This window comes from Heterodontus francisci, chromosome 41 (assembly GCF_036365525.1).
Source record: "Heterodontus francisci isolate sHetFra1 chromosome 41, sHetFra1.hap1, whole genome shotgun sequence".
NCBI lineage: Eukaryota > Metazoa > Chordata > Chondrichthyes > Heterodontiformes > Heterodontidae > Heterodontus > Heterodontus francisci.
This window is the reverse complement of record NC_090411.1, coordinates 33,069,582-33,094,929: the sequence shown is the minus strand read 5'-3', so window position 1 is coordinate 33,094,929 and position 25,348 is coordinate 33,069,582. Positions and strand designations below refer to the sequence as shown.

Here is a 25,348-nt window from a genome sequence, read left to right as displayed (position 1 = left end):
TTATACAGAAGCAATTCACACCCTGGAACACCTACAACATTACATATTCTGAATGAGTGAGTTGGTCTAGGGTTTTCTAATCCAGTTTCCTGCCCTCGCTCTCCCACTGGTCCTGATTCTACAGCCCCAGTTAGTTCCTGGAACAAAGCCCCTGAATCCTCACTGATTTCAGCAGTCAATCAATCTGACCTGACGCCCATAGATTTTGTGGGGCACAATTATTTTGGGGGTGTGGGTGCGGAGAGTACCCCAATCTCTAGCTGATCAGCTGAAACCTCCGTAAAAATGGCACAAAGGAGGCTTCCCCAAAGCACTACACAATCAGTGGTAATGAAGTCAATGGAAATAAAAAAACTGCGCGAGATGTGAGGTGGACGGTCAACTCGCTTTTTTACACAATTGCACAAGGTCTGAGTTACCCCCTTTCTGTTATAAGGTTCATATTCTATGACAACATGTCTTAAACATGGATTATGTCACTGGTTTCAAAGTGACGGATAATTTGGGAAGCTAAATAGAAACTTTTGGACAATTTTAGGAAGTACGGATGTTAGGATGGTTGACAGAAATCTCCTACAAAATAGGATGAACGTGAGGAAATTTCCATGAAGCAACGCTGGATTGTGAATATGAGATCAAAGAATTAGAGCAGGAGGATTAAAGCCTGTCCACCATCTACAAGACCCAAGTCAGGAGTGTGATGGAATACTCTCCACTTGCCTGGATGAGTGCAGCTCCAACAACACTCAAGAAGCTCGACACCATCCAGGAAAAATTGGTCTGTTTTATCGGCACCTCATCCATCACCTTAAACATTCACTCCCTCCACCACCGACGCACAGTGGCAGCAGTGTGTACCATCTACAAGATGCACTGCAACAACGCACCAGCACCTTCCAAACCCGCGACCTCTACCACCTAGAAGGACAAGGGCAGCAGATGCATAGGAACACCACTACCTGCAAGTTCTCCTCCAAGTCACCCACCATCCTGACTTGGAACTATATCACCGTTCCTTCACTGTCGCTGGGTCAAAATCCTGGAACTCCCTTTCCAACAGCACTGTGGGTGTACCTACACCACAAGGACTGCAGCGGTTCATAAACTAGCTCTTGGCCACCTTCTCAAAAGAAACTCCTAAAGGACAACAAATACTGACCTCACTAGCAACACACATATCCCAAGCAAGAGTGTTCAGAATATGTAAAGGCAAATTCCAAGACAAGCAACTCAAAATAACAATCCAGTCTGCGGCACTGGCCTATGCAGAGGGTTGACCCTGTATTCACTGCTGGCTCGGGGAACTCAGGTGCCAATTCAACAGTGCAGGTGGCGGGAACAGAGTGTGGGATCCCCAGAGTGGCTGGTAAACCCGAGGAGTCCCAGGACTCCTCTTCACAGCCAAGCTTCATTGAAATTAATTTTCCTGTGGTCCCATTCATGGGAGGGCGCGGGAATTCGACTGCAGGAGGCTGCAGCCCGCGGACCTGGGGAATGGTCCCTGGCCCATCATGAGCACAAAAGTCCAGGCTGATACTCCCAGTGAAGTACTGAGGGAGTGCTGCACTGTTGGAGAGTCAGTACTGAGGGAGTGCTGCACTGTTGGAGAGTCAGTACTGAAGGAGTGCTGCACTTTTGGAGAGTCAGTACTGAGGGAGTGCTGCACTGTCAGAGGGGCAGTACTGAGGGAGTGCTGTACTATTGATGGGTTAGTACTGAGGGAGCACTGCACTGTTGGAGGGTCAGTACTGAGGGAGTGCTGCCCTGTCGGAGTCAGTATTCAGGGAGTGCTCCACTGCCGGAGGGTCAGTACTGAGGGAGTGCTGCATTGTCAGAGGGTCAGTACTGAGGGAGTGCTGCATTGTCGGAGGGTCGGTACTGAGGGAGTGCTGTACTATTGAACTGTCTGTACTGAGGGAGCACTGCACTGTTGGGGGGTCAGTACTGAGGGAGTGCTGCACTGTCAGCGGTGCCAGCTTTCAGTTGAGACATCAAACTCAGGTCTCATCTGGCCTCTCAGGTGAGCGTGAAAAATCCCATGGCACTATTTTGAAGAAGTGCAGGCGAGTTCTCCCCGGTGTTCCAGCCAATATTTATCCCTCAGTCAACATCACAAAAACAGATTATCTGGTCACTATCACTCTGTTGTTTGTGGGATCTTGCTGTGTGAAAATTGGCTGCCCTGTTTCCTACATTCCAACAGTGACTACACTTCAAAAGTACTTCATTGGCTGTAAAACGCTTTGGGACGTCCTGAGGTTGTGAAAGGTGCTATAGAAATGCAAGTCTTACATTTTCTTCATCTGTTGAGGGGAGCTGGGGGGAAGACTTTCCGGCAGCATTTTAAACCCCGCTCCTCCCCATGCCCCCATCTTGCCATCTGATTTCTGCCAGGTTCTCATGTCCTATTGTCATTACAGTACTGGTCTGCTGAAGGACCTCTGAGTGTGATGGCATTTCCTATGAGGTCACATCGAGACGCGATGGTGGGTCATATATTGACACGGTAGCATTGTGCTGACAGTGCTGAGCAGGGGCATCATCACCCAAAAAACCCACAGCTAATGGCTTACAAACTACTGCCACAAAGTGAACTCTTAAAAATTGAGAAAGGAATTGTACTCAACTGGTTATCAGGATCCACTTGGGTTGCACTGAAAGACTGTTGTCCCTGACGCACTTCAAAATGTTTATCCACATTATTTAACATACCCGACAGGCATGTGGGTGTTAACTGGGTGAGACATTCACCTGTTCAGCAAGGAGTGATCTATTTGCAGAAATATCTCTATAGAGTGCTTCAACTGCCCTGAAGGTAGTTCCCATTGCCAGGTCTGTTAAATCTTTCAACTGACTCATTATCAAATCGTACAAGACTCAAAATGGAACGATAAAGAACTTGTATTTATATAGAACTTTACACAGAACACAGCCAGATCCCACAGCAATGAGATAAATGATTGGATGGTCCGTTTTGGTGAACTTGGTTGAGGGGTAAATGTTGACCAGGACACTGGAGGGAACTCCGTACTCTTCCTGCAATAGTGGCCACAGGATATTTTACACCCAGCTGAGAGGGTAGATGGGGCCATGGTTTAACATCTCATCTGAAAGCTGCCATCTCCGGCAGTGCAGGACTCCGTGAGTACTGCACTGAAGTGTCAGCCTCGATAGTGGGAGTGAACTTCTGCAGGGACTTCTCCCCCTTGAGATGAAGACTAAGAGTCTATTAGCTGTTTTAATTTGTTTTTGTACCTGCCCACTAGTTTTTAGTAATTGCTGTATTGGGACCCCTAACTCTCTCTGCTCCTCTGCAGTTACTAGCTTCTCACCATTTAGAAAACACTCTGATTTATCATTCTTGGTCGAATGTCCCTTTGCAACTTTCTGTTCCCGTCAACACTACTTACTGAGCCACTTAGTAAATGACAAGTGTTGAATATTTTTAAGGCTGAGTTAGATAGATTCTTGATTGACAAGAGGTTAGAGCAGGTAGACAGGAAAGTGGAGTTGAGGCCATAATCAGTTCAGCCACGATCTTATCAAATGGCGGAGCAGGCTTGAGGGGCTGAGTTTGTGTGTTCGTAGACGTTGGAAACAATTCTCTATTCCTTCATCTAAGTCACTTATTGAAACTATAGTTACTTCATTCAGGATGTTAGCAAGGAGTAGAAGTCCTATTATCACATGGGAGGATCCAGCATGTCCTGTTTATTGAGTACATTGTCGTGTTCCCACGCTCCATTAGTAAGTAAATCAGAAAGCGAATGCCCTAAGTAAATATCGTCCCTCCTATTGTCAGTTTGAATCTTTCAAGGAGCAGAACAAAAAAAATAGAAGACTTGCATTTAAGTAGTGCCTTTCACGACCTTAGGACACCACAGAGCGCTTTACAGCTATTAACATACTTCTGAAGTGTCATCACTGCTGTAATGTAGGAAACGCGCACAGCCAATTTGTGCACAGCAAGATCCCACAAACACTAATAACCATCACTGTTTTTCGAGATGTAGAATGAGAGGTAAATATTTGCCAGGACACCAGGGAGAACTCCCCCCCTCTTCTTCAAAATAATGGCCGTGGGATCTTTTACATTCACTGAGAAGGCAGCCGAGGCCTCGGGTTAACATCCCATCTTAAAGACAGTACCTCCGATAGTGCAGCACTCCCTCAGTACTGCACTGTGAGAATCAATCCAGATTACGTATTCAAGTCTCTGGAGTGGAACTTGAACCAAACCTTCGGATTCAGAGCTGCGAATGTTACACATTGAGAGGACATTTCCAGCCAGTGTCTCTTCTTTAGCTCTGACATTCCTGCCGATAAGTTCTGAATTCATTAATAATAAAGTAAAAATACTGTTTTTAGGAATCACACACTCTATTAGATTCTCTACCAGAAACAAGATTGTACTTCCTATCTTTTACTCGAAATATTAACATTGTGATTGACTGCCTCACCAACTGTGAATTTCATGTTCGGTTCTTTAATAAACTTTAATATATTTAGAATTTATATTGTCTCACATAGTCTTCTGAATCGCTAACTTGTGAACCCATCTCTGTACACTCTTTGATGGAGAGGTACATTACTGAGGAGAGATTCCCAGACCCTGATAATATCCAGGTTATTATAATCTGACTGAAACTTGTTAAAAAGGTTATCTGGAGGATGGTAATATTCTCAGCTGGTTCCTTTCCTTTCGGGAGAGTTAGATCAGTCCTTCAGACCCATTCAAGTGTCTTTAGGATCTGTCTTTCTCAACCTTAAGTTGAGAGTGATCATCTGAGAAGCACATCCGATCTGGAATAGTCCCGCAAAAAGATAGGATTATAATCCACTACAGAAACATGCACTCACTCACAAACTCACCCACACACATACACACTCGCACACACACACACAATCACACACTCACTCACTCACTCACTCACACACACAATCACACACTCCAATCACTCACTCACTCACACATACACACAATCACTCACTCACTCACTCACACACACACACAATCACACACTCACTCACACACAATCACACACTCACACACTCACTCACACACACAATCACACACTCACTCACTCACACACACAATCACTCACTCACTCACTCACACACACACAATCACACACTCACACACTCACTCACACACACAATCACTCATTCACACACACACTCACTCACTCACTCACTCACTCACTCACACACACACAATCACACACTCACTCACTCACTCACTCACTCACTCACACACACAATCACACACTCCAATCACTCACTCACTCACACACACACACAATCACTCACTCACTCACTCACTCACACACACACACAATCACACACTCACACACTCGCTCACACACACAATCACACACTCACTCACTCACACACAATCACACACTCACACACTCACACACACAATCACACACTCACACACTCACTCACACACACAATCACACACTCACTCACTCACACACACACACAATCACACACTCACACACTCACTCACACACAATCACACACTCACTCACTCACACACACACACACAATCACACACTCACTCACTCACTCACTCACACACACAATCACACACTCCAATCACTCACTCACTCACACACACACACAATCACTCACTCACTCACTCACACACACACACAATCACACACTCACACACTCACTCACACACTCACTCACTCACACACTCACTCACACACACAATCACACACTCACTCACTCACTCACTCACACACACAATCACACACTCCAATCACTCACTCACTCACACACACACACAATCACTCACTCACTCACTCACACACAATCACACACTCACTCACTCACACACAATCACACACTCACTCACACACACATGCACTCTCTTTCACACACACACATACATCCTCACTCACACATTCACTCACATACACACACACACACACACACACACATACTCTCACACATTCACACATACACTCTACACACATACTGAGACTAACATGCAAGATGTGAGGTCTCATTTCTTTCGTATAAAAATGATTTTACTGTTTCATTTTACATTTGTACACTGAACAGGAAACAGAGAACAATCAAAAGTACTACAATACCGCAGGTTTCAAAAGCACATAGAACCACATAGAACCCCACACCCATTTTCAAACCCCTCTTTGTCCCAGATTCCAGGAGCACCTGGCAATGTGATCCTTCACCCATGTTCCTTAGCAGGTTTGAGCTCCAACTCCCTTAATGCCCTGGAAGGATATGTATTTTTTTTGTGCTTCATTCTCAGGATGTGGACGTCACAGGCAAGGCCATCCCTGAGCTGCCCCGAGAAGGTGGTGGTAACTGGATGGCTCACTAAGCCATTTCAGAGTGAGCCACATTGGTGTGGAACTGGAGTCACATACAGGGCCAGTCCGGGATGGTAGCTTCCCTTCCCTAAAGGGACATTACTGAACCAGTTGGCTTTTCATAATAAGGTTGATGGTTTCTCCTCCTTATATCCAGATTTTTTAAAGAGCATTCAAGTACTCAAAGTGCCACAATGAGATTTGAACTCACGTTCTGTGGCTTGTTTGTCCAGGCCTCTGGATTAATGAGTCCAGTAACACAACCACTACACTTGTTGTGAATGGCGTTGGGATTCAGTGTTGTTTCCAACAAGTAGGGCCTTTGGTTTGACTGCAGCCTCCCCTAGCCCCATCTTGCTTCCTGTGTGTTGGTCTCCACTGCCCATGGAGACGCACAGAGCTCACTGTGTGGCAGCTACATCCCAGCGCCCTGTCCCAAATCCGCATCTTGGAACACTCTTCAGAGTGGCTTTGAGCAACTCTTGACTCTGGACTGCAGCCCTTCAACAGAAAGAGAGTGAGTGACTATCCCTTCCTTTATTTCCACAGGACATGCTGCAACAGTAAATCCAAAGCCTGACAGGCCCATCTCCAAACTCACTTTGGATGCTTCCAATCATTCAGAGACCTTGTCTAATTGTGAGGTAAATAAGTTATTCAAAGTGCAACCGTTCATTTTCCGTCTCACGCAGCCTCAGTTAGTAATCACCTGAGATAGAAAGAAAGACCTTGCATTTATATAGCGCCTTTCATAACTCCAGGACGTCCCAAAGCGCTTTACAGCCAATGAAGTCGTTTTTTGAAGTGTGGTCACTGTTGTAATGTAGAAAAGGCAGCAGCCATTTTGCACACAGCAAGATCCCACAAACAGCAATGTGATATTGATCAGATAATCTGTTTTAATTATGTTGCTTGAGGGATAAATATTGGACAAGAAAATAGGGAGAACGCTTCTTCGATCTTTTATGTTCATCGAGGGGGCAGACGGAACCTTGGCTTAATGGCTCATCTGATAGATGACACCTCTGACAGTGCAGCACTCCCTCTGCACTGAACTCGATTTTGTGTGCATGTCTCTGGAGTCAGATTTGAACTCACAACCTATTGAGCCATGGCTGACAGTGAAAGCTGCCTCTGGCAACTGGTTATAAAGTAGTACAAGGGGACAGAATGCTCAGTTGGGGTATTAATTGGAGTGATAATAAAGATCCAATGGAGCAGTTTGAAGAAGAGCAGAGAGCTTGCCTCAATCTGCACCACCCAAAACATTGGTCATTGCCCTTTGTGAAGTCTAACTCCGTACAGAAATGCTGCTGTGTTAATCCATTGCAATCAGTGAACGTGGATTGTTTTGGAGCTCAGTAAGGTGCTAACTAATCGCAAATTCCTTTTTTTTGTGAACAGTTGCCTCTTATACAAGTGGTCTGTATGCACAGGTGTATCCAGTCGGCTTCAGCTTGCTGTACAGGTGCGAATAAGATGACGGAGCCACTCTCGACAAGCGGTCTCTTGAGCAGGTGGTCTTCCAGACACGTGCAGCTTCCTGCCACGCATTGACTGATGAACATCCTTGACGGTTTGGGGAAGCGATAAGTAGGAAATGTGATACTGCCTAGGGGCGTGGCAGACTGTTTGTGTGGACAGTTATCTACAACAGGAAGTGGGGAGGCATTTCCCAGCGGTTATCCCTCTTGCAACCTTGGCAGATGAACCAGGAATATCCCGGAAAAGCACATTGGCCGTCGAGTCTCTGGGTAGCACTTGGCATGCCTCAATACCCAGACTTTTCCCACTTCCTGCTTGCGAGGAGGCAGACCAGTTACTCGAGCTCCCAATATATCTTAACAAAACCTCTACATTTACAATATGTACAACATAAATAACATCCATTTGAACCTGGAAACCTTGGAGAGGTGCAGGCTGATGATGGCATTCATAGTTCCAAGATAGAAACAGTTTGAGATAGTAAAGCCCCATCCTTTTTGACCGCAGTCCCTGTGCAGAGGAGTTTTTTTATCAGCGTACAGAAAAATGGGAAAAAATAACAGTGCAGCCACTTCCCTTTAAGAAATCTTTGGACCAAATAACTCAAACGCCTGCAAATAAACAAAAGCATAAATTAGTTTGTTTTCTCTCTCCCTCTCCACCACCTCTTCACCCATGTCTAAATCTTCTCTCCCTCTTATCTCATAGATGCCGTTTCGAGTCGGGTGAAGCTCAAAGGGCTCCCAGACCTTCTATTCCTCATATTTGCATCAATAAAGTATGGCCTCGGCCCCCACTCCGCCCTCCGCACCAATTGTTTGGCATGTCTAGGAGGGCAGAGGCAGGAAACTTCTCTGCTGGGTCTCTGTCGTGATTCCAGCCGTTTTGCGTTGCAGGGACCCTGGATGTGTGGGATCACCTGACGTGGACAGTTCAGAGTTTGGTAGAGGGATTGTGGGGTGGGGTAGGTTTGGGTCACCGGGAGATGAGGGGCCTGTGGTGTCAGAATGCAGCCACTCACCGGTTATGTGCAGCTTGCTGACCGCCTTCACTTCATTGGCTGTGAAGAATTTCGGGACATCCTATGGTCATTAAGGCACTCTTTTTATCTTTCCTTCTCTCTATTTTTCTATTTCTCCCCTTCTGTTCCTCCTCCAACACATGGGGCCTGATTTGTCCTCTTCATCCTTCAACTTTGACGGTGTTGGGAACAATGGACTTTGATTCTCAGCCGATGAAAACAAACTTATACCTTGAAGCATCAGTTCACTCAGTTGCTGACCAGTTGACCATTAGTATCTGTGCCTTAAGCTGCCTGGGTCCGAAGCTCTGGGATTCCATCTCTAAACCTCTCTGCCTCTTGACCACTCTCTCTTCCTTTGAGACGCTCCTTAAAACCTACCTCTTTGGCCAAGCTTTTGGCCGCCTGTCCTAATGTCTCCTTCTTTAGCTCGTTAACAGATTTTTGTCTGTTAACGCTCCTAATAAGTGCCTGGGGACTAAAGGCGCTATACGAATGCAAGCTGTGGTTGCTTAATCTTGCTCTCAAGAACTTCTTGTGTTACTATGACAACTACACGCACCTACCACCCACCAAAATAGTTGTGCAAGTGTAAAAACTAGAATATTTACACTTGGTTTCCAGAAGCATGCAGGAGGTTCCTTGAAATCACAGAATGGATTTGCTGTCTAATTTATTGACACCAATCCAAACCCATAGACCAGCTCTTGGAATCCAAAACTAATGGATTTGAGTGGGTTCCAGAATAGTGACGTCCCTATATTAATATTCCATCACAAGCCTGATGATAGTTCCGTATGGCTCATGAGCCAACCTTTCAAGGTAAATCCATATCCTGGACACATCCCTGCACTAACCTGTTGGCCATTTGAGTTCCTTTGAAAAGTGAATTGGATATATATTTGAAAAGGAGAGCCAGGGCTACATGAGAAAAGCAGGGGAGTGAGAATAATTGGATAGCTCTTTCAAAGAACCAACTGTCCTCTGTGCTGTAAGCTCCTATGCTTGTAAAGTCCCCGTGTCCCTTTGTTCAGTTTTCTCCTTGGGTGATTAATCCTGGTACTTCACCCGCAAGGGTGTGAGAGGGTAGGCAGTGTCAACAGATATTTAGGCAATTACCGGCCCCATCTTGTCCTGACCGGGGTACAAATAGTGGACGTTATGCTTCAGTTGTATAAAGCTGCAGTTAGGCTGCATCTAGGGCTGGACCCCCTGATCACACTAAATAACACCCTTCTGAAAGTGGTTAGCAAACCTGCTACATTGGGTCTACGGTGACAGACAATCTGTCCCTTGATGCAGAGCTTGATACACGCATAGGGAAAGCATCTACCATCTTTGGCCGACTTGCGTCGACCTTTAGGACCAAGCCGATGGTTTATAAGGCCGGTGTTCTCAACAACTCACTGTATAGCTGTGAAACATGGGCGACTTGGTGCAGGGGGGTGGGGGGGTGGTGGGGTGGTGGGTGCGGGTGAGTCTTAAAATTAGAGCCAGGCCATTCAGGGGTGATATCAGGAATCACTTCTTCACACTAAGGGGAGTAGAAATCTGGGGGTCAATTGAAAATGTCAAAACTGAAATTGATAGATTTTTGTTAAGCAAGAGTATTACCCTACAGATGTGAAAGTCAGACAGAGCCACAGGACATAATGTAAGTTCTGGAGCAAGAAAAGACCATTCAGCCCATCCAACCATAGTCTATATGTAAGCTTACTGTATCTTGGACTTTGGAACACTGTAACTGTTAATTCCCTCTACCAGTTCCTTCCTTACGTCAAACCACCACCCCCCCCCCCCCCCCACCACCCCCCAGAAATATAAGTATTCCTACATTACAACAGTGACTACAGTTCAAAACAAAAAGTAATACATTGGCAGCAAAGAGCTTTGCGACATGCTAAGGTCATAAATTTGGTTATATAAATGCAAGCTCTTTGACATCTCTCTAGCCCACAATCTCCTTCTTAACTGATTGGATCCTGCTCCTTTTTAAATGTGCTGATTCACCGTAATCCTTTTTTCAGAGTCTCCTCCAAATGTTTCCCCAACCACATGGAGGTTATGATGTTTATGAATTGCGCTTGTGCAACCTCCAGTTCAATTTTCATTGCTTCGCTGAACAGTCTGCTTATTTCGCCAATATCTTTTCTCGTCTAAAACCACTCATTGGGAACCGAATGCGGGACATGTGCTCACTCAGCACCCTGGCTCTTCACCTCTGGGATACAAGTCTCTCAAGAGGTGGGGTCAGGAAGTGGGAGGCAGAGAGTCAAATATATTAGGAGGTGACTGTGGAGAGTCTGAGCACAGAGCCCATGATAATCAGTCTGTTAAACTGAGAGCAAATCAGCAGATTCTGTCTGCAATTTTCCAAGTTGCTCTCTGTTGGTGACATGAGCGCTGGATTGAGAAACACTCCTAATATCCCAAGGACTAAGTCAGTGCTGTTTCTGTCTACTGAATCCAGCCACACAGTGTAGGGGACAGAGGAATTGCTGCACGGTCAGTGTTCTTCTAGCTTGCCTTCTACCAACTTGTGGTCACATGATACAATGATAATGGAGTTATTGATTAATCACAGCGATCAATCTCTATCAATGAGTGTACAACAGACCCAGACATGAGGTGAGGAAAATCCCCCGTGCTGGAGTCCTCCCACTCTACTGCCCTCCTTGACTCCCAATTCCTGCCTGAGTTAAATGTGATCTCCCAATCATATTTCCTCACCCTGGTTGCATATCCCTTCATTCCCTTCTTCGTTCTATCCAATTACATGCGGTGCTTTTAACTCATCTCCCTGCACTCTCTGACAGCTACAGCACACTTATATCAATACAGGTACTGATCAGATATAAAAACAAGAAATGCTGGAACCACTCAGCAGGTCTGGCAGCATCTGTGGAAAGAGAAGCAGAGTTAACGTTTCGGGTCAGTGACACTTCTTCAGAACTGAATTCCGAAGAAGGGTCACTGACCCGAAAAGTTAACTCTGCTTCTCTTTCCACAGATGCTGCCAGACCTGCTGAGTGGTTCCAGCATTTCTTGTTTTTATATCAGATTTCCAGCATCCGCAGTATTTTGCTTTTATTTCAGGTACTGATCAGTGCTGTTCCTGGGCAACTTTCTATGATTAAAAGTTCCTCTGTGCTATTTGTAACACTGTCGCTAAGCCAAGGGAACTGACTACATGAGGGTTAGCTTTTCAGACAGGAACAGTACCAATCAAATAAATAAAAGCGAATTGTGCCTACACCAGGTTGCTTTGAAATATATTGGGCTCACTTTAAACAGAAGGTGTTGGGAAATGGCAGATGAAGTTCAATGCAGAGAAATGTAAAGTGATGCATTTTGTTAGGAAGAACATGGAGAAACAATATAAAATAAAGGGTACAATTGTAAAGGGGGTGCGGGAACAGAGGGACCTGTGTGTATATGTGCATGAGTCACTAAAGGTGGCAGGACAGGCTGAGAGAGTGGTTAATAAAGCATACAGTATCCTGGGCTTTATTAATAGGGGCAGAGAGTACAAGAGCAAGGAAGTTATGTTGAACTTGTATAAGACACTAGTTCGGCCTCAGTTAGGGGGGCACTGCGTCCAATTCTGGGCACCGCACTTTAGGAAAGACATGAAGGCATTGGAGAGAGTACAGAAAAGATTCATGAGAATGGTTCCAGGGATGAGGAATTTCAGTTATGAAGATAGATTGGAGAAGTTAGGACTGTTTTCCTTGGAGAAGAGAAGGCTGAGAGGTGATTTGATCGAGGTATTCAAAATCATGAAAGGTCTGGACAGAGTAGATAGAGAGAAACTGTTCCCACTCGTGAAAGGATGGAGAACGAGAGGGCACAGATTTAAAGTATTTGGTAAGAGAAGCAAAAGTGACATGAGGAAAAACGTTTTCGCACAGCGAGTGGTTAAGGTCTGGAATGCGCTGCCTGAGAACGTGGTGGAGGCAGGTTCAATTGAAGCATTCAAAAGGGAATTAGGCTGTTATATGAAAAGGAAGAATGTGCAGGGTTACGGGGAGAAGGCAGGGGAATGGAACTGAATGAATTGCTCTTTCAGAGAGCCAGGGCGGACACGACGGGCCGAATGGCCTCCTTCTGCGCTGTAACGATGCTGTGAAATGCACCAACGCTTTGTCTGAACCCCAGATGTGAGCCTGGGAGTTACTGTGAGTGATGGCATGGTACAGAATCTTGGATAACCAGCCCATTGCCTCCATTCAAATCGGAGAGAGGAGTTTGAGGTGAGCACATTGAGCACTAATTCCTAGGCTATGTAAGCTGCTGACAGTGTGTCCTGTAATACTGTGGAGACAGAATTAGCCCCTCCAGGCTGTTCCGCCATTCAATCAGATCACGGATGATCTGTATTTTGACTCCATTTACCCATCTTAACCCGTAACCCCCTTTGTCTAACAACAATCTTTCAATCACAGTTTTGAAATTTTCAATTGAAACCTCCGCCCTCTCCCCAACCTCAACAATTTTTTGGGGGGAGAGTGAGCGCCAGACTTTTTTTATACATTTATGGGATGTGGGCATCGCGGGCAAGGCCAGCATTTATTGTCCATCCCTAATTGCCCTTGAGAAAGTGGTGGTGAGCCACCTTCCTGAACTGTTGAAGTCTGTGCGGTGTAGCTACACCCACAATGCTGTTAGGGAGGGAAAATGTTCCACTATTCTTTGTGTGAAGAAGTGCTTCCTGACATCATCCCACCACCACCACCCCTCCCCCGCAACCCACAAACGGCCTGGCTCTAATTTTAAGGTGGTGCCTCCTTGTTCTGGACTCGCTCCCACCAGAGGAAATAATTTCTCTCTGCATTTTATTCAGCCTTTTATCCTTGGACATGACTTGCAATAGTTTGTTCCCAAAAGGGAAATCGCAATCAGGGAGTGCAGGTCAGGGTAAGAGACACAAACCCATACCCCTGCTTCTCCGGCCTACTACCCCTGTGAGATCTGTTCCTTGCTCGATGCTGGAGTCAGACTCTTACTATTAAATCTGATACGCCACATTTGGGAACAATCTGTGTCCAAATTAAAACTATTCATATCTAGTGTCTCCTATTCTAACTCACTCTTTCACAGGACTCCAAACTGTGGAACTCCTCACCTCTGTCAGTCTTCCCTTATAGATCATTTTTGGTGTCAGCTGGCGCTTGAGATGGCTTGGCCATGTGAGCCGCATGGAAGATGGCAGGATCCCCAAAGACACATTGTACAGCGAGCTCGCCACTGGTATCAGACCCACCGGCCGTCCATGTCTCCGCTTTAAAGACGTCTGCAAACGCGACATGAAATCCTGTGACATTGATCACAAGTCGTGGGAGTCAGTTGCCAGCGTTCGCCAGAGCTGGCGGGCAGCCATAAAGACGGGGCTAAAATGTGGCGAGTCGAAGAGACTTAGTAGTTGGCAGGAAAAAAGACAGAGGCGCAAGGGGAGAGCCAACTGTGTAACAGCCCCGACAAACAAATTTTTCTGCAGCACCTGTGGAAGAGCCTGTCACTCTGGAATTGGGGTTTATAGCAACTCCAGGCGCTGCTCCACACACCACTGACCACCTCCAGGTGCTTACCCATTGTCTCTCGAGATAAGGAGGCCAAAGATATATGTCTCAATAGGTAGCCTTTGAGGCAGAAGGTTCAAGGTCCCACTCCAGACACTTGAGATCAGAATCCAGGCTGACACTCCCAGTGCAATACTGAGGGAGTTCTTCACTTTCAGAAGTATCGTCTTTCAGATGAGACTTTAAACAGTAGCCCCGTCTGCTCTCTTATGTTGATGTGAAAGATCACACAGTGCTATTTCAAAGAATAGCAGGGGAGTCCTCCCCAGGGTCCTGGCCAATATTTATCCCTCAATCAACGTCAGTGAAACAGATTATCCATTCATTCTCACCTTGCTGTTTGTGGGATCTTGCTGTGCTCAAATTGGCTGCCACGTTTCCTACAGTGACTACACTTCAAAAAGTAGTTAATTGGCTGTAAAGTGCTTTGGGACATTCTGTGAAAGTGGCTATATAAATCCAAATTCTTTCTTTTACAATGTGAGCTTGGCATCACCTAAGCACAATTTCCTGTTTAATCACAACTTCCCTCCTAGACTATCCAGCTGTTGTGGGGGAATGTCTAGAGCAGTGGGTCTCAGCCCTGCATCTCTTTGTGAAAATAGCCGCGGCCGGAGGGTGTTGTCGAGTGGTAACTCACCTGGTCATTCAATCCCCAGCCAGTCCTTGTAGACCGTTAATTCCCGCTCAGAGCACAGGGAGTCGTGAGAGACATCTTCGGAGGAGTAAGAGGAGAGGGGGGAGTCAGAGAGGGAGCTTCTGTCTGCCACAGAGCTGGGAGATAGTTGGGAGTCCCCAGAGCCCTGATCGCGCAGCAGGACCTCCAGGCCCCGGATGTATTCAACCGCTGAACGCAAGGTGTCCACTTTACTCATCCTCTTGCCCGGCCCGAGCTGGGGGACATGCTGCTGCAGGTTGGCAAAGCCCAGGTTGACAAGCCGGACCCGGTTCCTCTCCCGCTCATTGCGCCGCGAGCTGGTGTTGGAGAGCCCGTTAGGAGCCTGGCAGCGCCGTCGCAGTTGAGGCCGAGTGGGCGGGCTCACCCTCCCCTTCCAATCTCTTGGGGCGCCTATGTCCAGTGCCAGGGTGGCACGCTGTGTGTGCGGGATCTCCATTGCCCGTGGCACCTCAGAATTGCTACTCTGCTGGCAGCGGGATCCTCGCCGTACGCTCTGCCACGCAGCCCAGCTCTTCCTGGAATGAGAGAGCCGGTTTGTCAACTGGATCTGCACCCTCCCCTCAGCCAGTCCTAGCATGCCCGGCCCATTCAGCCTTCACTCGTTCTCGCTCTCCAAAAGCTGTCAGTCACAACGCACTTCAACAGGAACGTCCGCCCTCCAGCCACTAGCTTGCTGTTAACTCTCACCGTGCCTACACTGTCTTTGTTTATCACTATCAGTGTTAGCCGCGGCTCAGTGGGTAACACTGTGACTCAGAAGATTGCTGGCTCAAGTCCCACTCCAGAGACTTGAGCACAAAATTCAGACGGACTTCCAAACGGACGCTGTACTGTCTTTCAGATGAGACGTTAAACTGAGGTCCCCTCTGAGGCAGATGTAGATCCCACGGCCACTACTTTGCAGAAGAGCAGGGGTGTTCTCCCGAGCCTCCCAGCCACTATTCATCCCTCAACCAACATCACAAAAGCATTAGATCAGTGTTGTTTTTGGGAGCTTGCTGTGCACTACATTAGCTGGAAAGCACTCTGCTAATACTCTTGAGATTACACTATCTAAGTGCAAGCATCTCTTTTATGGTTGATGTATCATTGGAACATACTTATTTATGCAGACTCTTTCTGCATTGGAAAACAATGTGAAGGCATGAAGACATTTCAACGGCTGATTAACAGTCTGACAAGATCACTGATTCCATGGGTCACGATCATTTTTATAACAGCTGATGGGGGTGGGGCAAGGTAATCCTTCACACTGGGAGGATTTTATGGGCTCCTGAACCCCCAGATGATGAAGGGGAGAGTCACCCACAACCGCCAAACACAAATATCCCACTGGATATCAAGCCAGGATTCAGACTGAGGACTTTCAGAAGCAGGGTATGAACTTAGGATTTGCAGACACCAGGGTGGAAATGCTTTTACTGAGTCATAGTCTTGCTCTGTTTTACACCAGTAATTTGGCTTCATGTACACTCCAGATGAAGGGAGTAATGCTCCTCACGCTTTAATGAAATTTATTTCTTCTGCTGTGGGGTATGGACTTCGAATAGGATCAGATACAAGGATCAAGGTCTGTCTCTGATAGTCTTCATCAAGATCCTAACGTAGATGACTCTGAACCTGATTCCAAGAACTGCCCATAATTGTGCTCCAATTATAATGAATTTGTCAAATCAAACAGAGGATTACTATTGTGGGAGGTTAAAGAGGTGTGTTAATGTATGAAAGGAATTCTGCTGAGGTTGTGGTTAGCTCACAGTGTTGGGACACGTCTCCAACCTTCAAATTACTTGGTTACTTGTTAAAATCAAAGAAGCGGCAATGTTTGCTGACCTGAAGTTCAAAGTGGTTCATTTGAGTGGTCATGGAGAGGGACAGGAGCAGATGGGATGGGAAAATATTTAATTGGGGGAGGGGGAATTACAATGCTATTAGGCAGGAACTGGGGAGCATAAATTGGGAACAGATGCTCTCAGGGAAATGCACGACAGAAATGTGGAGGTTGTTTAGGGAGCACTTGCTGCGACTGCTGGATAGGTTTGTCCCGATGAGGCAAGGAAGGGATGGTAGGGTGAAGGAACCTTGGATGACAAGAGATGTGGAACAGCTAGTCAAGAGGAAGAAGGAAGCTTACTTAGGGTTGAGGAAGCAAGGATCAGACAGGGCTCTAGAGGGTTACAAGGTAGCCAGGAAGGAACTGAAGAATGGACTTAGGAGAGCTAGAAGGGGACATGAAAAAGTCTTGGCGGGTAGGATTAAGGAAAATACTAAGGCGTTCTACACTTATGTGAGGAACAAGAGGATGGCCAGAGTGAGGGTAGGGCCGATCAGGGATAGTGGAGGGAACTTGTGCCTGGAATCGGAGGAGGTAGGGGAGGTCCTTAATGAATATTTTGCTTCAGTATTCACTAGTGAGAGGGACCTGGTCGTTTGTGAGGACAGCGTGAAACAGGCTGATATGCTCGAACAGGTTGATGTTAAGAAGGAGGATGTGCTGGAAATTTTGAAAGACATGAGGATAGATAAGTCCCCGGGGCCAGACGGGATATACCCAAGGTTATTACGGGAAGCGAGGGAAGAGATTGCCGCGCCTTTGGCGATGATCTTTGCGTCCTCACTGTCCACTGGAGTAGTACCAATGATTGGATGGTGGCAAATGTTATTCCCTTGTTCAAGAATGGGAATAGGGATAACACTGGGAATTATAGACCAGTCAGTCTTACGTCGGTGGTGGGCAAATTGTTGGAGAGGATTCTGAGAGACAGGATTTATGATTATTTGGAAAAGCATAGTTTGATTAGAGACAGTCAGCATGGCTTTGTGAGGGGCAGGTCATGCCTCACAAGCCTTATTGAATTCTTTGAGGATGTGACAAAACACATTGATGAAGGAAGAGCAGTGGATGTGGTGTATATGGATTTTAGCAAGGCGTTTGATAAGGTTCCCCATGGTAGGCTCATTCAGAAGGTAAGGAGGCATGGGATACAGGGAAATTTGGCTGTCTGGATACAGAATTGGCTGGCCCATAGAAGACAGAGGGTGGTAGTAGATGGAAAGTATTCAGCCTGGAGCTCGGTGACCAGTGGTGTTCCGCAGGGATCTGTTCTGGGACCTCTGCTCTTTGTGATTTTTATAAATGACTTGGATGAGGAAGTGGAAGGCTGGGTTAGCAAGTTTGCCGATGACACGAAGGTTGCTGGAGTTGTGGATAGTGTGGAGGGTTGTTGTAGGTTGCAACGGGACATTGACAGGATGCAGAGCTGGGCTGAGAAGTGGCAGATGGAGTTCAACCTGGAAAAGTGTGAAGTGATTCATTTTGGAAGGTCGAATTTGAATGCAGAATACAGGCTTAAAGACAGGATTCTTGGCAGTGTGGAGGAACAGGGGGATCTTGGGGTCCACGTCCATAGATCCCTCAAAGTTGCCACCCAAGTTGATAGGGTTGTTAAGAAGGCGTATGGGTTGTTGGCTTTCATTAACAGGGGGATTGAGTTTGAGAGCCACAAGGTTATGCTGCAGCTCTATAAAGCCCTGGTTAGACCACACTTGGAATATTGTGTTCAGTTCTGGTCGCCTCATTATAGGAAGGATGTGGAAGCTTTAGAGAGGGTGCAGAGGAGATTTACCAGGATGCTGCCTGGACTGGAGGGCATGTCTTATGAAGAAAGGTTGAGGGAGCTAGGGCTTTTCTCATTGGAGCGAAGAAGGATGAGAGGTGACTTGATAGAGGTGTACAAGATGATGAGAGGCATAGATAGAGTGGATAGCCAGAGACTCTTCCCCAGGGCGGAAAGGTCTATCACCAGGGGGCATAATTTTAAGGTGATTGGAGGAAGGTTTAGGGGAATTGTCAGAGGTAGGTTCTTTACACAGAGAGTGGTGGGTGCGTGGAATGCGCTGCCAGCGGTGGTAGTAGAAGCAGATACATTAGGGACATTTAAGCGACTCTTGGATAGGTATGTGGATGATAGTAGAATGAAGGGTATGTAGGTAGTTTGATCTTAGAGTAGGTTAAAGGGTCGGCACAACATCGTGGGCCGAAGGGCCTGTACTGTGCTATACTGTTCTATGTTCTATGTTCTATGATGATTGAATGATGGGAAATTGCTAAGAATCTTCTCAGAAACACATCTTAGTCCCCTCCCGATTGGAGGGTTTGAATCCTGCCTGGCGTGTCTCCTACATAATTCAACAAGAGACCTACTCGCTACATCTAAAGATCCCACAGAACTGCACAGAAACTACAACATGGAAATAGGCTTTCTTGCTCAACCAATTAGAGTTAGTGTTTACCCTTCACATGAGCAGTAATCCTAACTCCATGTGCCAGTCCTGTTCCCCTAACCTTTTATTTTCCAGTTCCTTCAACCCCCAACCCAAATCTATTCTTAAATGTAGACATGGTCTCTGCTACAATCATTATCTCCAGTAATGAATTCCACAGCCTCACAATCCTCTGTGTAAAAAGGTTCCCCCTGGTGTCAGTCCTAAATCTCGTTTTATCTATCTCAGAGTGGATGACGACTCATTCATGAGTTTTCCTGCCCCTATCCCTGCTACTTTTGCACCTGGGAAATGAGTTCAAAAACAGAGGAATATCTGAATCATTTTTCCCACCACCAATTTCTGGGTAACAATCAGAGTGAGACACCTGATTGTTTGACTGATGGTCTTTCCTCTCTGATAACTGTTGATGGATCCGAAATGAAATCAGTTGAGACCAGTCACAAAGTAGTTCCAGATGGACAAGGTATTAAAGGTTATGTAATGAAGGCAAGTAGAGTTGAAATGCAGATCAACCATGATCTAATTAAATGGAACAGGCTTGCGAGGCTAAAGGGCCTCCTCTTGATCCTTTGTTCATAACAGTCTACACGTCCTGAACAATATTTAGCCCTCAATCAACATCACAAAAGAAACAGATTATCTGGTCACTATCACATTGTTGTTTGTGGGAGCTTGCTGTGCACAAATTGGCTGTTGCATTCCCTACATTACAGCAGTAACTACACTTCAAAAAGTACTTCATTGGCTACTTTAAGACATCTGGTGGTTGTGAAAGGAGCTATATAAATGCAAGTCTTTTCACAGTTCTAGGTAAAGCTCCAATGAATAAGGCACAAGTTGAAAGGCAGAGGGAATGGAAGTTCTACCATACTTAATAATGGCATTTGACATCATGTGATGTCAATGAGCAATGCAGTCTGAACTAAGCAGAGTCAGTTAGAATATTAAATTCAATGTCAAATCAAGTATAGAAGGTAAAATTAATTAAGTGAGAGAAAGATGGGATTAAGAGAGAGAAGAAGAAAAAATTGGAAAAATTTTAATTACACTTTTTAAAATCTCGAACAATAACAATGATCTGAGGGAATGAGATTCCACATTTGTAAAAGCTAATTTTCAGTGCGAAAGAGCTCGTATGACAATAATGAAAATGTATCATGCTGTTTAAATGGTACACAAGAATGGACAAGCTCTAACTTTCTGTGGTGCATTTAGCCCGTATCTATACGGTAAGTGCAGCAAATTCTCACCACTCAATGTGTTTTAATGGTGAGTCTCTCAATGAGATGCCATTATCACGCTGTTTTTGGAGGACCAGGGCATCTTGGACAGCAACTTCCTGATTTTCACATTTAACTGCACTGGAATTTGCTGTCCAATTTCCGCACTAATAACTGTGAGTACAGTTAGTGTTGCTGCTATTTCTACAGCAAAATTCAACCATTGTGGTGCTTAACAAGTCAATCCATTATCCAGCTTTGTGTCTTTCTGCTCAAATCATGACATTCAACCCATGAAATGGTTAATACCTCTTGTTCGATTGATAAGGGTCATGTCTGTGCTTTCCCTCCCGCTAGACAAGTGGCAATGCTTCTCGTCCTTTCTATAAAAGCATTCATACTCCACTAAGTACCTTCATCTCTCTGCAATTGCATACACAGCCAGTCCTACTGGAGCTCAGACTGTACTAGGGTACATTTGTTGCCTCTGTCAGCCAGGTAAAGTAAGGTTTCCTTCTCTCGTGTGGCTTGTGCTAAATCTATTTAATGTTTATTTGTTGCTATCCGTTTGTGTCCACTGGCATCTGCACAGGGAACATCTCAACTCATTTCATATGAGACCCACCAACTATGGTCAGAGAGAGGAGACTTCGTCTCATCAGTGTGGGCTGAACTGGAATCCAGGTCAACTTCAGTAATCCCTAGCAATGTATAACTGCCTCAGAGGGATGTCCTAACTTATCCCTGACTCTCTGCAGTTGTCCCCTTGAGGAGAATGAGTAGAGTTTAACTCCCTTGCTATCTAACCTCCGCCAGAAAGAGGAGGTCATGCACCCTCATTTTAGACTGGATTTGACCCCAGGTTCAAAGGTAAAAGATCAAGAGTGTACCAATCAATGTTATTGAGATGAGTTCGTAAAACAGTAATGACATTTGGCGCTTGAATATTTTATGGTGAAGGGCTTATTGACTGTATTTTTGCAGCAGCTTAAATGCTCGCTAAGGGTTAGTTTTCAACTGACAAAGAATATTATCTGTTTGTTTTCCTGTTAAACAGACATTCAGTTTCTCCTGGCAATGGCTGCCTGGACAAAAGTTTTGCCTCTTCTGCTTCTCCCTGTATGGGTTCAGATGATGGGGACCGAAAGGGATATCACATGGCACCTGTGTGGAACTGATTTGTTAAGGACACTCCACTTTGTGTGCGGGGACAGAGGATTCTACTTTCAGCTGGGCAAAAGAGGGGAAAATCTCCATCAGGCAATCCGTAAGTCCCAACTTCATCCATGCCTCTGTTATCTCCAGGCTTGACTGTTCCAATGCTCTGTTCACCTGTCATCCCCGAGCTCACTGACATTGGCTCACAGTCTGGCAACACCTCAATTTTAAAATTCTCCCTTCTTGTTTTCAAATCCTTCCATTGCCCCCCTCCCTCTCTCTGTACCCTTCTCCAGCCTCTACGACACTCGAGATCTCTGCGCGCTGCTAATTCTGGCCTCTCGTGCATCCCTGATTTTAATAATTTCACCATTGGCTACATCGGCCCTAAGGTCTAAAATTCCCTCCCTTAAACCTCTCCATCTCTCCCTCTCTTTCCTCCTTTAAATCCTCCTTAAAACCAGTCTCTTTAACCAAGTACCTGTCCTAATATCTCCTGATGTGGCTCGGTTAGCAAACTTTGCTTGACAACACCTAATCTAGAGCTCTCTGGTTATCTAGAAGCTTATAGGGTAAGTTAAAGCAAAAAAAGAAAGCTTATGATGATCACAAAAATCTTAATACTTCAGAAAGCCTAGAGGAGTATTGAAAGTGCAGGGGTGAAGTAAAAAAGGAAATTAGAAAAGCAAAGAGTGGACATGAAAAATTATTGGCAGGTAAAATCAAGGAAAACCCGAAGATGTTTTATCAGTACATTAAGAGTAAGAGGGTAACTAAGGAAAGGGTGGGGCCTATCAGAGATGTACAGGGGAACTTATGCATGAATGCAGAAGATGTGGGCAGGGTTCTTAACGAGTTTTTTGTCTCTGTCTTCACAAAGGAGAGGATTGATGCAGGCATTGCAGTTAAAAAGGAGGAGTCTGAAATATTAGATAAGATAAGTGCTTGAGGGTCTGACATCCCTGAAAGTGGATAAATCGCCAGGACCGGATGTTTTGCATCCCAGGCTGTTAAAGGAAGCTATGGAGGAATTAGCGGATGCGCTGAGGATCATCGTCAAATCCTCACTAGATGCGGGCGAGGTACCAGATGATTGGAGGTCTGCTAATATTGTACCATTGTTTAAAAAGGGTGCGAGGGATATGCCAGGTAGTTATAGGCCAGGCAGTCTGACCTCTGTGGGGGGTAAATTGTTAGAATCTATTCTGAGGGACAGGATAAACTGGAGTATTGCGTACTGTTCTGTCACCACATTACAGAAAAGACATAATTGCTCTGGACAGAGTACAGAGGAGATTTACAAGAATGTTGCCAGGACTTGAGGGTTACAGCTATGAGGAAAGATTGGATAGGTTGGGGTTGTTTCCCCTGGAATTGAGAAGGCTGAGGGGTGACTTAATTGAGGTGTACCTAGATAGAGTAGACAGAAGGAACCTGTTTCCCCTGACAGGGAGGTCAGTTACCAGGGCACACAGATTTAAAGTGATTGGTAGAAGGATTAGAGGGGGCATGAGGAGAAACATGGCTGTCTGGAATTCACTGGTTAGCACCGCAGCCTCACAGCTCCAGGGACCCGGGTTCGATTCTGAGTACTGCCTGTGCGGAGTTTGCAAGTTATCCCTGTGACCGCGTGGGTTTTCGCCGGGTGCTCCGGTTTCCTCCCACAGCCAAAGACTTGCAGGTGATAGGTAAATTGGCCATTGTAAATTGCCCCTAGTGTAGGTAGGGATTACTGTAGGGTTAGTATAAATGGGTGGTTGTTGGTCAGCACAGACTCGGTGGGCCGAAGGGCCTGTTTCAGTGCTGTATCTCTAAATAAAAAAGATAAAAATAAAATGGTGGTGGAAGCAGAAACCCTCAACTCATTCAAAAGGTACCTGGACATGCACCTGAGGTACTGTAACCTGCGGGGCAATGGACCAAGTGCTGGAAGGTGGGATTAGTTTGGGTGGATAGCTTATTCGGCTGGCGCGGACACAATGGGCTGAATGGCCTCTTCTGTGCTGTATTTTGTTCTATGTTCTAACGCCGTTGTGATACCGCTACATTAAAGGTGCAATGTAAATGTGAGCTGTTGTTGTCAAAGATCCATACCACCCCCCTACCGAGCCACCCCTACCCCCACTCTAAGATCTGTCTCTGTTTTGCAGGCTTCTTCAGCAATGAACCAGTCGAGTTCATCGATGGCTTGCAAACCCCATTCACTCGGATTGTGAAGGAGGTGAAGTTTAAGAGAGGAATTGTTGACCAGTGCTGTGACCGCAAATGCTCCCTCGGTTACCTGGAGCGCTACTGCAACTGATTCCTGTGTTCCTCTGTAGACCTTGCACACCTATTAGAAAATAAAACCATATAATGCATCCTACACAACTGTGCCTGGCCTATCAATGATTAATAACAAACTGACAATTTCTGACTCGCATTTACCCTGCTTCCATACCCACAATAAGTGCTTTAAACCTATAGCATGCCCTTTCTGTGTCAGCCGCAGTTTAGTGGGTCACTGTCACGTCTTTGAGTCACAATGTCTTAGGTTCAAGTCCCGCTCCATGGACTTAAGCACAAAAGGGTCTTTCTGTGTTGTACTGAGAGATAAGAGGTCTTTCGGATGAGCCCCGTCTGCCCTTTCAGGTGGGTGTAAAAGATCTCATGGCCTTACATTGAAGACGAGCAGGGGAGTTCTCCCTGGCATTCTGGTCAATATTTATTACTCAAACAACATCGCTAAAGCTAGATTATCTCGTCATTATCACATGGCCATTCGTGGCAGCTTGCTGTGCTCAAATTGGCTGCCATGTTTCCAACATTACAACAGTGACAGAACAGAAGTACTTCATTGGCTGTGAAGCCCTTTGGGACATCCTGCATTTGTGAAAGTTGCTGTTGATTCCCATAACACACCCCATACCATATGTGCCTATAACCCAACCCGCTCTATAACACACCGTACATTGTAATGCCCTGTGTTATGTATCCCATACTGTGATACTGTCTTTATCTTTGGGATTAACTAAAGAATGTATTTTTAAAGTGATCAGAATTCCAGAAATTAAACAAATTAGAAAGTTAAATGTTAATTTGTGGAACAAAGTCACTGAATAAGGTCTGTCACTCCAGATCAATGCACAGCTCACTGAGTCAACGTGCAGGGTACATAAAACTGCCCAAACCACAAAACTGCAGCATTCCAGGTTCAAACCATGGTTGACTTTGTTGATTACAAACATGGGGTTACTATTAGCCTGAGTGTCATTGGCATTGGACAGAGAAAAGAAAATCAGACAGTGTCCCCAACCCTGAAAGCTATGCAGTGACTTCTCTGATTGAATAAGCCCCAACCCTCTGAGATCTCTGCGCTCCTCCAATTCTGGCCTCTTGCGCATCCCGATTTTCATCGTTCCAACATTGGCAGCCATCCCTTCAGCTGCCTGAGCCCTAAGCTGTGGCATTCACTCCCTAAACCTCTCCACCTCTTTCCTCCTTTAAGATTCTTCAGGAAACCTACCTCTTTGACCAAGCTTTTGGTCATCGGCCCTAATATCTCCTTATGTGGCTCAGTAATCAAATTT

The 25,348-nt window shown here is 45.7% G+C and overlaps 1 protein-coding gene across 1 annotated transcript; it reads left to right on the top strand.

Annotated features, from left to right (window-relative positions):
- Positions 1-1,511: 1,511 nt before the first annotated feature.
- LOC137353590 (insulin-2-like) lies at positions 1,512-24,133 on the top strand. Its single transcript, XM_068019950.1, has 7 exons — positions 1,512-1,547; positions 2,421-2,486; positions 6,290-6,341; positions 6,584-6,663; positions 7,755-7,818; positions 21,679-21,888; positions 23,930-24,133. The coding sequence occupies exons 1-7, from the start codon at positions 1,512-1,514 to the stop codon at positions 24,079-24,081; spliced, it is 660 nt and encodes a 219-aa protein (XP_067876051.1). The 3' UTR covers positions 24,082-24,133.
- The last annotated feature ends 1,215 nt before the right edge of the window (positions 24,134-25,348 follow it).

Excerpts from the sequence above, each read along its gene's own strand:
- LOC137353590 (XM_068019950.1), top strand. The coding sequence starts at position 1,512 with ATGAGCACAAAAGTCCAGGCTGATACTCCCAGTGAA. Across the intron at positions 1,548-2,420 it reads AGGCTGATACTCCCAGTGAA|TACTGGTCTGCTGAAGGACC; the intron begins GTACTGAGGGAG and ends TTGTCATTACAG. Across the intron at positions 7,819-21,678 it reads GGCTTCAGCTTGCTGTACAG|ACATTCAGTTTCTCCTGGCA; the intron begins GTGCGAATAAGA and ends CCTGTTAAACAG.